General features: G+C 34.4%; 1 protein-coding gene across 1 annotated transcript in view; it reads right to left on the reverse strand.

Annotated features, from left to right (window-relative positions):
* HMCN1 (hemicentin 1) overlaps nt 1–13017 on the reverse strand; it is a 447089-nt gene that overhangs the window by 54481 nt on the left and 379591 nt on the right. Inside the window, exons 73-82 of the mRNA XM_012736423.2 lie at nt 12253–12397; nt 11736–11863; nt 11268–11424; nt 9173–9294; nt 8805–8969; nt 7108–7215; nt 6498–6635; nt 6247–6381; nt 4450–4719; nt 1789–1979 (exon numbers count right to left, since the gene is read on the reverse strand). Coding sequence (XP_012591877.2) covers nt 1789–1979; nt 4450–4719; nt 6247–6381; nt 6498–6635; nt 7108–7215; nt 8805–8969; nt 9173–9294; nt 11268–11424; nt 11736–11863; nt 12253–12397 — 1559 coding nt within the window. The remainder of the gene's footprint in view (nt 1–1788; nt 1980–4449; nt 4720–6246; nt 6382–6497; nt 6636–7107; nt 7216–8804; nt 8970–9172; nt 9295–11267; nt 11425–11735; nt 11864–12252; nt 12398–13017) is intronic.

A 13017-nucleotide genomic window follows, 5' to 3' on the forward strand; every position in this document is an offset into this window, starting at 1 on the left:
GCTGAGGCAGCAGGATTGCTTGAGCCCAGAGGTTGGAGGTTGCTGTGAGCTAGGCTAATGCCATGGCACTCTAGCCTGGGCAACAGAGTGAGACTCTGTAGAAAAGAAAAAAAAAAAAAAACCTGGATCATACATATTATTCACAAATAGACTTCTATATATAATTTATGTCTCTCATCTGGTATTTATAAGTGACCTTATTGTTGGTACTCTTTTAATGTATCTGAATCATTGTCCCACTAATAAAACTCCAAACTGTTTTTTTTCCCTCATTTAATTCCTTAATGTCTAGAAGAGTGATTGAGGGGTCAAATTCAACATTCCTGAACATGGGGGTAATGCCCATTAGATACATTTAGCAGTTTAAACAAGTAAGATTTATCTTTATTTTATCAATTCTAAAATTCATATTTTTTTAACTTTTAATATCTGAAATTGGGGTACAATTTAAACATTGATTGTCTGCTATAGTTTACTTGATTGTATTACTTTTTTCTAAGTGGTACATAAAATCCTGGTGCATCTCACGATTGATGGAAACTCATATTTGAATAAATATAATTTCCACTGGCATATGTAATAATGTTAGGGCCTAATGACATAACTTGTCAATAGGGCTCTTTACCTGGTAATCCTAGGAGACTGGCTAATTGGCTGAGATTATACTCTAAAGTGAATATAATCAATTTTATCATTATAATCTGTTCAAATTTAATTCTGCCCAAATTTTGTAATGAAACTTGGGCATTCTGAAGGGTTATGAAAAGGAACAAACATATGCACAAATGTTCTGGATGATTCACCCTTTAAGTGTGTCTAATATTTGGTGTGAAGTGTTGATACCATTAACCCACATAATTTTTTGAAAAGTCACATGATGTGCATATATAGAGATTCCTCTTTAAGAGGATTACCACTGAAAAACTGCAATGCTCATGATAGATACTACTCTGAAAATCAGGAGAAGTATCACTTAAGAATATCCAAAAGCCTCAGTTTGCACATAGATCCCTGAGACTTTAGTTTCCATGTCAATGATTTAAAAACCTGAAAAGAGCAACACTGCCTTATGTATTTGGTTAATAATACATAGATATTCAGGCCAGGCATGGTGGCTCACGCTTGTAATCCTAACACTCTCGGAGGCCGAGGCGGGTGGATTGTTCAAAGTCAAGAGTTCAAAACCAGCCTGAGCAAGAGAGAGACCACGTCTCTACTATAAATAGAAAGAAATTAATTGGCCAACTAATATATATATAGAAAAAATTAGCCGGGCATGGTGGCGCATGCCTATAGTCCCAGCTACTCGGGAGGCTGAGGCAGGAGGATTGCTTAAGTCCAGGGGTTTGAGGTTGCTGTGAGCTAGGCTGACGCCACGGCACTCATTCTAGCCTGGGCAACAAAGTGAGACTCTGTCTCAAAAAAAAAAAAAAAAAAAGAAATACATAGACATTCTTATATCTCCTCTCTTCTTATCATTCCCATACATTGTTACAAGCACAGAATATAGCACAGGCCCTCAGCATTTTTCTTGGTAAACACAAATTTCCACAAAAATACAATAACAATTTTAGAGGGAGGACACTTGTGAGTTCCTACTATCTGTTAAATACTGTTCTCATTTAAGGGACATAAAATGAAATATGTGTAAAATTAATTTCGTGACCTGAATTTATAAGAATATTTTCTTTTATTTTGAAGGATATATTTCCAAGCTAAATTACTAAATATAAGAAGGTGAATTAACAATCTGGCTTAATGTAGCTGTTCATGCCCCATTAAACTTACCCCAGCATTTTCCAAAATGAGTTCTCCATATGGTTCAGCAGTGTATTTTCCTAACAAGTTAGTTAAAAGAACATTGTCTTTTTTCCAGTTAATTGCTGGTGTGGGGATTCCATCAGCCACGCATGGCAGAATGGCTTGTGAGTTTTCATTGACCGTGTAGTGTACTTCTGTACTTCGGATCCTGGGTGGTACTATGAAAAGTTGAAAAAAAGGTTATCATCCAGGAAACCGAGTTCAATAATATCTTTATTCACATTGAAAATTAACAAACAAAAGACTCTTTTAAAGGAAATTTTGCTAGAAATAATAAAAGAACTATTAAGATGTTGATTTGTTTGCTGCTATGAGAGTAATCAATATTTTTGATGCAAACAAGAATTCTAATGGATTTGAACTTACTGAATATATTTACACTCCATTTCTGAGCAAATTACTTAGAACTGGGTTGAAAATCTTTGCATTTTATTTGGCTTCCTGACTTTTCCATACTTCAGTTTCTTCTACTTATTGTAGTGAATTGAAACAAACAAACAAACGAACAAACAAACAAAGTACCAATCAACAAAGACCAAAAATGCTTCAATGGTTGTATAACTGTTGGATTTGTCTCACAGATATATTATGAGGATGAACTAGTAATAGTTATCATAAAACACTGTAAAACACTCACCCAATATTGAATATCACAAAGGGCTATTGAAAAATATATTTATTGTAGTATTTCACATGTTAAAATGAATGCAAGTAAACCAGATCAAGACATTTAATTCAGTTTTTATCATGTAACTGAGGAAATTTTTATAGTGATTTCATAACTTTGTGCATTGTAATACCAAATACTTCCTGTGACTCAATTTTTTGAACTGGAATTTAGACAAAATAGAGATGAACTAAATACTTTAGTGTACTAAAAAACACTTTGGTGGACTTAGAACTAAGATATTTACTTCTAAAGGAAAGACTTAAAAAGTATTAAGAATTCTTGGTTCAAAAAAAAGTAAAAATACACTTCCTTTTCACAACAATGAATTTTGGAATTATTCAAATGTATCAGTGAGAAAGGGACCAATTTTAATGATATTTTTAAAAATGACAGGACAATAGTTGGTCTTAGCAAAAGTAAAGTTGTTGTACAAACTTTAATTAACTGCTTTTAGTTATATTAAATGTTTAGTTAAATTCACTTTTAGTTATATTACTTTTAACCTTCTTTATGATTAGATGGGTAAATACACAAACATTATATGAATAACTATATGCATAAATATTATATGACATATATAGACAATTTGGAAAACACAAAAACCTATTTTGCTGAATGGCACATCATAAATATTTAATTGATTTTTCATTAATTTATGCTGTATTTTCATTTATCTCTTTTATTCTGGTTCCCTTAGAGTTGCTATTTATCTTTTGCTGGAGGTTACAAAATTCAGCATTAGTATATTTACTTTAGTTCTTTCTTTTTCAAAATGGAAGAACTATGGCTATGACTTCATAGTTGATTTTAGCTTTTATCACATGCTGTACATTTTGATATGTAGTGTCCTTATTTCTATTATTTTCTAAATAATCTGAAAATAAAAACATATACTTTGACTTACTTGTTAGCTAGAAGAGTATTTTTTAAGGTTCATGACAAATTTTTAGCTTTATTGCACAGTGGGCAGGAATTGTGGTCTATATTTTTAAAACTTATTAATAATTTGTTTCTTTACATATGGTTAATTTTGGTAAATTTTCCACAAATATTTGAAAAGAAAGAGTATTATTTATTTGAAGGTAAAGGGCTAATGTATATTGATTAGTTCAATTCTATTAACTGAAAGCAGAAGAATTATTGGGAAAATTCATAAATGATGATTTTTAATTCTGGCTAAATTGTTTATTCAATCAAAAATGTTGACACTTGAAATTGTCACTGTAACTATGAAGTTGTAGAAAACTCAAACGCACTTGGAAAATAAAAACAGCTTTAACAATGTTTTAAAAAATTAAAAAGCAGAAACTCCTCACTATCATAAAAGTTACCTTGGAAAACAGGAGTTGGAAGCAGTTAAATTTGCTATTGTTTCCTACCACTGATAGCAATAGGGATTCTGTCTTTAGACTTAAAATGTACAATAAAAACTAAAATATTTCTAGTGCTGATCTTTAGATATTTTGCCAGTTGTCTTAATACAAGGAAAAAACATTTTTTTCTATTATAAAAATATGCATGTAAATATTTTGCTATTTTAAAATAGCAAAACAAATAGACCTCCAACTCCCACTCGGTTCATGCTATATAACGACGTCCTATTATGATAGTTCTGAGCCAAGGCGACTCGAAGCTTGAGAAGTAAAGCAGAAGAGTCACAAAACACAAATGGACTCCTCATAAGCCAAGCACAGATCCCAGTAATCGCAATAAGGGGGGATTGTTGGCATCACATTAATTATCCTGGCAGTATTAATAAACTCACACTTATGTGCGCACACACATAAACAGAGCCTATAGAAAGCAGATTTGAAGGGGAGGTGCACCTGCACACCACACACACGCTTTGGATTGCTGAGTTTCCATGGTTTTGATTTCCATCATACTTGCTCATGCTAGTATTTTCTCTTTGCTGTGGTAAAGTAGCAAACTGAAACCATTCACGTGAAGCAACCTACCATGCACAGTGAGCCTGGTGCTCGTGCTGCTCGATCCCGCCGCGTTGGCGGCCGTGCACGTGTACTGACCGGCGTCACCCGGCTGGGCAAATGCTATTTGCAGAGCACCTGAGCTGAGGACTCGCTGGCGGATGGATTCCGTAATTGCCTGCCCGTCTTTATGCCACGTGATGTCAGGTGGGGGGAGGCCATCTGCCTCACACGACAGCATGATGGGTTTGTCCACAGCAGTAACATATTCCTTTGGATGAGGGCTAATGACTGGAGGAACTAGAAGACACAGAGTTCAAACCTTATCTTAAAAGCCTGAGTGTACAAATTTTACACTACAGTACTGCTCTGGAAAAGTGAGTGAACACTGATAAGAAACAAAATTCTGACTTCTATCATATCATCAAAAAAGGATCAGTTTGCTTTCATTGGAACATAAACTTTAGTGAGCCCATTTCAGAAAATTAGTCTATATAGTTAACAAATAAATGTAAGCGATAGTCGATTTTAGATAAGGAGACAAACATATGTTCATGAGGGTTTGCATGTCTGGAAAGTTTGGGCTGTTTCAATATAAGTATTTTTCTTTAAAAGACATGAATTGTGCAATTCACTTTAGGTACTTAAACTTCCAAAATAGACTCTCTCTAATTTTAGAAAATATTCAACTGCTCAAAGATACTTTTACTCACGTATTTCCTACAGAGCTTAGCATGGTGTATTATATACATTGGCTATATTTACTAAAGTATTATCTGAGTGAATGAATAAATAAATAGATCATGGAAAATAACTGCATAGGTAAAACTCTTCCCACCTCTTCAGAAACCTGTAAAAGGGCTTATGATAAGGATTTCCCTTTCAAGTATTTACAGTAGGCTGATCACACTTAGGTATTAGCCTATTCTACCAAGTCTTATGCATCATCATAAAAAGGCATATGAAATAATTATGAATAATCATATCAACATTATTTATAGCAACCGAAATTATATGGTTGAATTTTTGCTTCCCCTTACATAGCGTATCTTCCAGGAGACAGTCTATCCAGAATTTCATGCTTCTGGAGCACACAATTATCTCTGGTTGCTTTTGGAATGCTGGAATGCTTTTAGTTGTTTAATGTGTTTCTTTGTCCCTTAATTGTTCTCATATCAATCATTTTAATCATTTAATGAAGGAAAAAGAAATTCCTTAAATCTTAAACTGTTCTTTCATTCAACCTCTAAGTTTCTGGAACCAATCAATACTTTTGGGTTCTTGTCTTATTTGTCTTACTCAATTGTATTCAACACAGCTGTCCACTCCTCTCTTCTTGAAACACTGTCCTGCCCTAGCCTTGATCTAGTTTCCTCTGACATATCTGCCCTCTCCTTTGTATTCTTTTCCAGAATCCTCTCGTTTCTCAGACCTCTAAACAATGCGCTGTCTCAGGACTTTGTCCTTAGCAATCCTTTCTGTCCATATTCTGTTATCCTAGGTGATCTCATTCAGTCTCATGAATTTAAGACTGATTACTTTCAAAGTTTTATCTTACTACAATGAAATAGAGTGCCAAATGCAGATGCATTGAAATTGAATACTATGGGATGCCTTAGTTTTCTTATACCAACAATGGCAAGCAAAATAAAACACATTAAACTTCCTTCTTCATAAGGGTAACAGAAAAACAAATAGGTTAATGCAAACTGAGAATGCTGAGAACTCTGGGGAAACAGCAACATAATCGTTTTAGATACATGAATATTTGTTACACATTGTTACAAATATTTTTGAATTGAAAACAGAGATGAATTATTGAGGTACCTTGGACGTTCAATTTGATTTTGCCCAAGGCTGTGCCAGCTGGGTTCTGAGCCACACACATGTAAGTGCCGGCATCCTCCCGGACAGCTCTGGAGATCTGTAAGCCGCCACTGGGGAGAACTGCATGGCTTTTGCCTACATCACGGTTACAAAAGCAGAGTGAAAAGAATTTTTATTGTCATTTAAAAAAATCACACTGACTTCTGAATTATGAAACAATGACTGTGCCTTATAGAAACAGTGGCAGGTACCTGAAGTGATGACATTGATGCCTTCTTTTTGCCAAGTAATGAAAGGACTGGGTGTTCCTGTTGCTTCACATGGTAATAAAATAGGATTGTTTAGAATGACATCTAGTTCGCTTGGTTGGGGCTGAATGACTGGAGGCTCTATAAAATATGATAACACAAGAAAAAGAAGTAATAGGACTCACTGGTTAGTGGCAGGAATGTCTATTGTAGCATAAGTTTAAATATACCCAAATTCATAATTACAAAATATTAGTGCTTTGACTGTCTAAGAGAAAAGTGAGTATTGGCCACCTTACATTCTTTGAATCTTGGTATCATAGCCAGTTTCCATTAGAAGAACTCCATTGGAAGACTGGTAGCAGGAAAAGATTATAAAAATCCCAAAAGAAAGATAATTGTGAGGTTGTTTTGAATGTTTTTTCATCTGTGTGCCCTTTTTATTCTATTGAAAAATATTTTCCAGGCTTTCATGTTCCCAAGATATTACTATGGTTCATAGCTTTGGATAGTACCATCTTTCAAGCATAAACATGACTAAAAAAATTCCCCCAAACAAAACAAAAAACCTCAAACCCAGCAAGGTTTTAATGAGTAAAATAACCTTCCATACCTTGAACATGAAGGGTCACATGTCGATGAACAGAACCGGCTGCATTCCTTGCAACACAAGTGTATCTTCCAGCATGGTGTAACTGGGTGGCAAATATTTCAATTGCTCCTAAAAATAAAAAAAAAAGTTTTAATGTATAGTGTATCCTTATTTTTCTCATTCAATGAATTATGTCTCTTTCATTTTTGTGTGTGTTTCTGTACCTAGCATGGTGGTGTGTGGCTTATATTCATGCTTATCTCCTGAAGTGCCTAGCACAGTACTCTATTACTATTATTAACAGCTTTATTGAGGTATAATTTACATATCATAAAAGTCACCCATTTAAATGCATAATTCAATGATTTCCAGTCCATTTACGGAGTTGTGCAACTATCACCAAAATCTGATTTTGTTATAGAATATTTCCATCACCCCAGAAAGAAGCCACTAATCTATTAATATTTTCTGGTTCTACAGATTTGCCTTTTCTGAACACTTTATACAAAATAAATCACACAGTATGTGGTATTTTGTGTCTAACTTATTTCACTATGGGCATGTTTTTGAGATTCATATGTTGTAGCATGTATCAATATTTTGTTCCTTTTTATTGCCAAGTAGAATTCCATTGTGTGGATAAAGCACATTTTGTTTTACCCATTCATCAGTTGATGGATATTTGAATTGTTCTCACTTTTTGGCTATTGTGAGTGATGCTATATGAACATTTGCATATAAGTCTTTGTGCAGACATATGTTTTCATTTCTCTTGGGTAAATACCTAGGAATGGAATTGCTGGGTCTTACGGTAACTGTGCTTAACGTTTTGAGAAAGTTCTAAACTGTTTTCTTAGCATAATACTTTGTTCTATAGAGCAGCTAACTTATATGTTATGATTTAAATTGCTACTAGTCTACACAAGTTTCTGAGAAAGCCTAAATACTTTGCCCTGAAAGCCAAGTTGCATTCTGAGAATAAATCTTCCACTATTTCCTTTCTATTGAAGAAATAAACCAATTCTCTTAGAATAATATACACACACTCATAGAGTCCCAGGATATTAGTTGCTACTTTAGTTTATCTTTAGTGTACCTCTCCAGTGCAGGATAAGTTTTCAGAAACACCAGTATAAATCACCACTCTTTCATTTAGGAGAATTGTTTTTTTCCTCCTCAGTGCTATAAATTGTATAAATGATGGTTACTACCATGATAAAAAAAAAAAATTTTCCTTCATAGTACTTATCACATGGTCTTGCCTTATCCACTCAGATTTAAAAGCCTTGAAACAAGAACCCTGTTTTAGTTTTATAGTCTCAAACTTAGTAGATATATATAGCCTGTCTTAGGTACTACGTGTTTGATAAATGAGGAAACATTGTATTTAGCCAATGAAAGAAGTGTGGTTCATTCACAGGTAACCAAAGAATTTGTTAAACCTTAGGTTTAGTAAATATATACATAAATACCAGTGATAATGCTTATTATATTCATATTAGTCTTATGATATTATGTTATTTTGTTTCCAGACTCTTTTTTTCTCTTCCTTTTCCTAGATTCCCTTTCAACTCTAATTGCATTTCTTTTCCCAGATGCTTAAGTTCGGATACGTGCATATTTTATTTTTTTACTCTGGTACAACAAAAGGCCAGGTAAGGCCACCTATTAATAACTAATTAAATTAACAGATGTGAAATCACTGGGCTTAGTCTTACCTGATGATAGAATTCTATAGCCATCTCCTCTGGGAAGCAGTCTTAGACCATTTTTAGTCCAGTGAATTGAGGGAAATGGAACTCCTGAAGCAGTGCAGGTAATTACTGCTGGGGCATGTTTGGTTACTAGGACATCCGTAGGCTCATCAGCTATGGAAGGTGGAACTAAAACAATAACAACAACAGAAAGAAAGAAAGCTACACGTTTCTAACCCTTACAAATTCCCAAAGCTTTATCATACCTCTTCCTCTTTCTGCTCTGAAAATAAATGTTAGGTAAACATAAAAGAAAATCCTCCTGTGAAGCAGGGGAATGATGAAGTGATGCATTATAATAACTGTCAGTCCATGTTGTGAGCCAGTTCTACCTTGGACAGTGAGATCCACAGTTCTCTTATCCTCTCCAGCATCATTTGTCACAGTGCACTCATAGGCTGCAGTGTCATCCACAGAAGGAGATATAATTACTAGTGAACCTGAAGAAAGAAGCCTAGAAGACAGATTTCAATGCATGAGATACTATATATATGATTTCATAAATTTTTCCAGTTGGTTCAATGTGGTACCATGTTGTAAACTTACAGAATTTACATGAACTCCTTCTGCATGTTAGAATGAGCATTATTCCTTTGATGCAAACTTTGTGTGTTAAGAGTTTAAGTTTATATAGCAGGGTTAATAGGGCCTCAAACTTCATATTTACAGGAGGCAGTTGGTTGGAAGGATTGTCTGAAGAGGGAATCTTGCATTTTCTGAATGTTTATACAATGATCAACCTTGCTCTCCTGGGAGAAATACAGTGCAATGAGCACAAAGATGATGGCTACTATTTATTGAGTATTGAATACATTCCTGGAACCATTTCAAATATTTCATATAAATTATCTTTAAATTTAACAATAACTTTGCAGATTGGTATTTGATTATTTCCATTGAAAGATGGGTGACTACAGGTCCACCTATCTCACTCCTTTTCCTACTTCACATGTTTCCTTAAATGTGATGGCTACCTTTGAGATGCATTTTATTTATTTTTATATATGTATAAATATATATATATATATACACACACACACACACACACAAACACACACACACAAACACACACACTCAGAAGGGTGAGAGGGTTGAAGGGGTGGAGGATAAGAAATCGCTCAATAGGTAAAACATATATTATTCAGGTGATGGATACCCTAACAGACTGACTTGATCATTATGCAATCTATCCAAGTAATGAGTTTGCATTTTACTCCATAAATTTATATAAATAATAATTATATGTATATATAAATTTATCAATTCAAAACTAAAGCAATCTGGATCCCTGGAGTGGGGAACCCGAGCTTGTGGCTTTAGGGGCCACATGTGGCCTTCCCGATCCTTGAGTGCATCCTTTTGAATGAATACAAATTTTAACAAAGGGATTTTTTCTGTGAAGCTTGGATTCAGTTAAGAGGCTGCACTTGGGGATCTGGAGGGCCACATGTGGCGTTGAGGCTGCAGGTTCCCCACCCCTATGTGGGCCGCCAAGGTTTAGTAAATACACATACATGATTAAAAGTAAATATAAATTAAAATATCTGTTTTCTTACTTCAAACTGTGCACTGACAGAATAGAAATGATTTGATTTCATGGAAACATATTAGATATGCTTTTTCACTCAAGAGCATGGCGCATTTCCCATACTGTGTGTACTTTCAAGCCACTGAACTCCCAATGCCAAAAGATTAAAAGGGTGAGAAAGAGAGAAATGATAGAATTTCAACTGAGGCACTCCTAGTTTCATATTTCCTGGTATATCAGAATTGATTTTTGTCACAGTGGACCTAAGAGAGCATTTGTTTTTAGTACTCTGGCAAATCGCTTGACAGGATAACTATCTATTAGCTCAACTGAAATATAAAAATGATGCTCACCTAAAATATCAGAAATTCTTACTGATTTAAAGTTTAGGCTTTGAAAAACCAACATTGCCATGTTATGAGATATAGTAGTAAAGCTGTAGGAATTAAAAAAATTGGAGAAAATACTGTTTTCTCTCCCCACATGCTGCCAAATAACTAAATTGTATTTCAAGTCATAAAATTTGATTTTTATTTTATAACTAAACTTGTATTTATTTTTACAAAATAGTTTTTCTTTTATATCAAATGATGTTTTTATCCTTTGTCTTTATAAAATTCCAAAAGGTGGTAAACAAATAAAGCTGGATGGAAATCTAATCCTGTAGACCTCACTGACTGTCATCCACAGGGTTTGTGTATGGAAAGGTTGCACCTATAATTCAGAAAAATATTTTAGGCTGAAAAACGAATTCCATATTAAGGAAAAAAATCTCTCTATATTAATTAATTTGTTGTACTTTATATATTTGCTGCCCCCATTGATAGAATTATAATGTTGATTCTTTTAAAAAATATTTCCAAATAGTAGGTGGGATTTTTCAATTAATTTATCCTTACCTGTAGGAATTCTGATTTTGATCCACATTAAGAAGATGCCCATTTTTCCTCCAGTGGATTGATGGTTTTGGAATCCCAGTAGCCTCACAAGCCAGAGTAGTTTGGACATTTACTGTTACAGTTATGTTGGTAGGACCCGGAGCAATGGATGGAGGAACTAAAACAACATCACCAAATAAGAGGAAAACACATTTAGCAAATAGTGTGCTATTCAAAGTATTTCTGCTGAACTGAAGTTTGTCGATGGTAATTTGCCCCATAGTCATGAACATAACAAGTGTCTGTGGATTTTAAGTGTTGTGATGGATGTTAACTGTAGTGAGGAGAAAACATGGGATGTGACTGTTCATAACACAATGCAATATGCTTAAATAGCTCTTAGTGTCAGGTCTTCATGACCTCACTAGTTTAGGCTATCAAGGAGCACTGGACACAAAGACTGGATGTTGTTTATAAAGGTATATTTACCATGGACCTGTAAATCTATGCGCCTGCGGTCTGTTCCAGCAGCATTGGTAGCCATGCACAAATATCGCCCTGTGTCGGTGACATGCGCTGACTGAATATGAAGGAATCCATTTTCCAAGACAGAGTATCTACAAGAGAAATCACAAGTGAAGTTTCCTGAATCACTCTTTTTGACTATTCACATTTTGACTAGGAGAAATTTTCAAAACTTGATGAAATCCATTTCCAGTCTTTTTCTTGTTTTAGATGACACATATTTACAATACTCCTGGTGGAAGAAAAGGATATGACACAAAAGCACATTGCAGATGGGCTTGTGATCTTGTACGGTTTATAGTCATTATTTAGACTTAAGCCTTAGCAATTATGCTTTTAAAATACTAAATTTTTATTCTCATATTAAGATGAAATGACTAATTCTCAACATAACAAGATCAAAATAATGCACTGGAAAAAAGATGCAAGGATTTATATTTTGGTTCTTACAGTATTTTTCATCCTTTTCCAAAACTGTTACCTTGCATGATTCCCAGCTAGAACAGCTCCATCCTTTCTCCATGTTATCCGTGGGGCTGGGACACCTTCAGCAATGCATTCCAATGTAGCTGACTGACTTAAGAGAATGACTAGACTCTGGGAGCCACCTTTTATGCTTGGAGGAACTGAACAAGAGATGCACATGAAAAAATTCAGTTATACTAAATAACATAGCCTGAACTAAGACCCTAAAGATGTAATACAAGATGAGCTTTGAGTCAAATGTGTGGCTTTGTCTACACTAATCTAAGTTAGTATAAATAGAATTGAAGTTTAATTCCTGAAGTCTTACTCAAGGTACTTTGTGTATAAAAATAAAGGGTAGATGGGAAGGGGAATTTTAAATCCCTGATATGGTGTAGGAAATCTGGCTCTCTGTGGGAGAGGCTTAAATCAAAATCAGCTCTGGTTTGATGCAAATTAAAGATGATATTTCTTATTTCTCGTTGGCCAAATAATGGTCAGAGAATGTTAACACTGGAACAACTTCACTTTAAATAAAGAACAGAAAATGGGCTGTTTTAACAAAAAGCACATCTGTGATTAATCATACAAGTCTCAGAGCATGTATTTTATTAATCATTGAGTTCCTATGGGAATAGAAAGCCTGGATTTTAATTTTAGCATTAGGGATATTAGTTGTGTGGGTCACCTAATATGCTGTAAAATTTCATATATTAAAAATCCAAAGGGAATATTTTGGGGAAAAGTCTACATTATCTTCCTAAATTTTGGCAAATTTTGG

Source organism: Microcebus murinus, chromosome 23 (assembly GCF_040939455.1).
Source record: "Microcebus murinus isolate Inina chromosome 23, M.murinus_Inina_mat1.0, whole genome shotgun sequence".
In the NCBI taxonomy this organism is placed as follows: Eukaryota; Metazoa; Chordata; class Mammalia; order Primates; family Cheirogaleidae; genus Microcebus; species Microcebus murinus.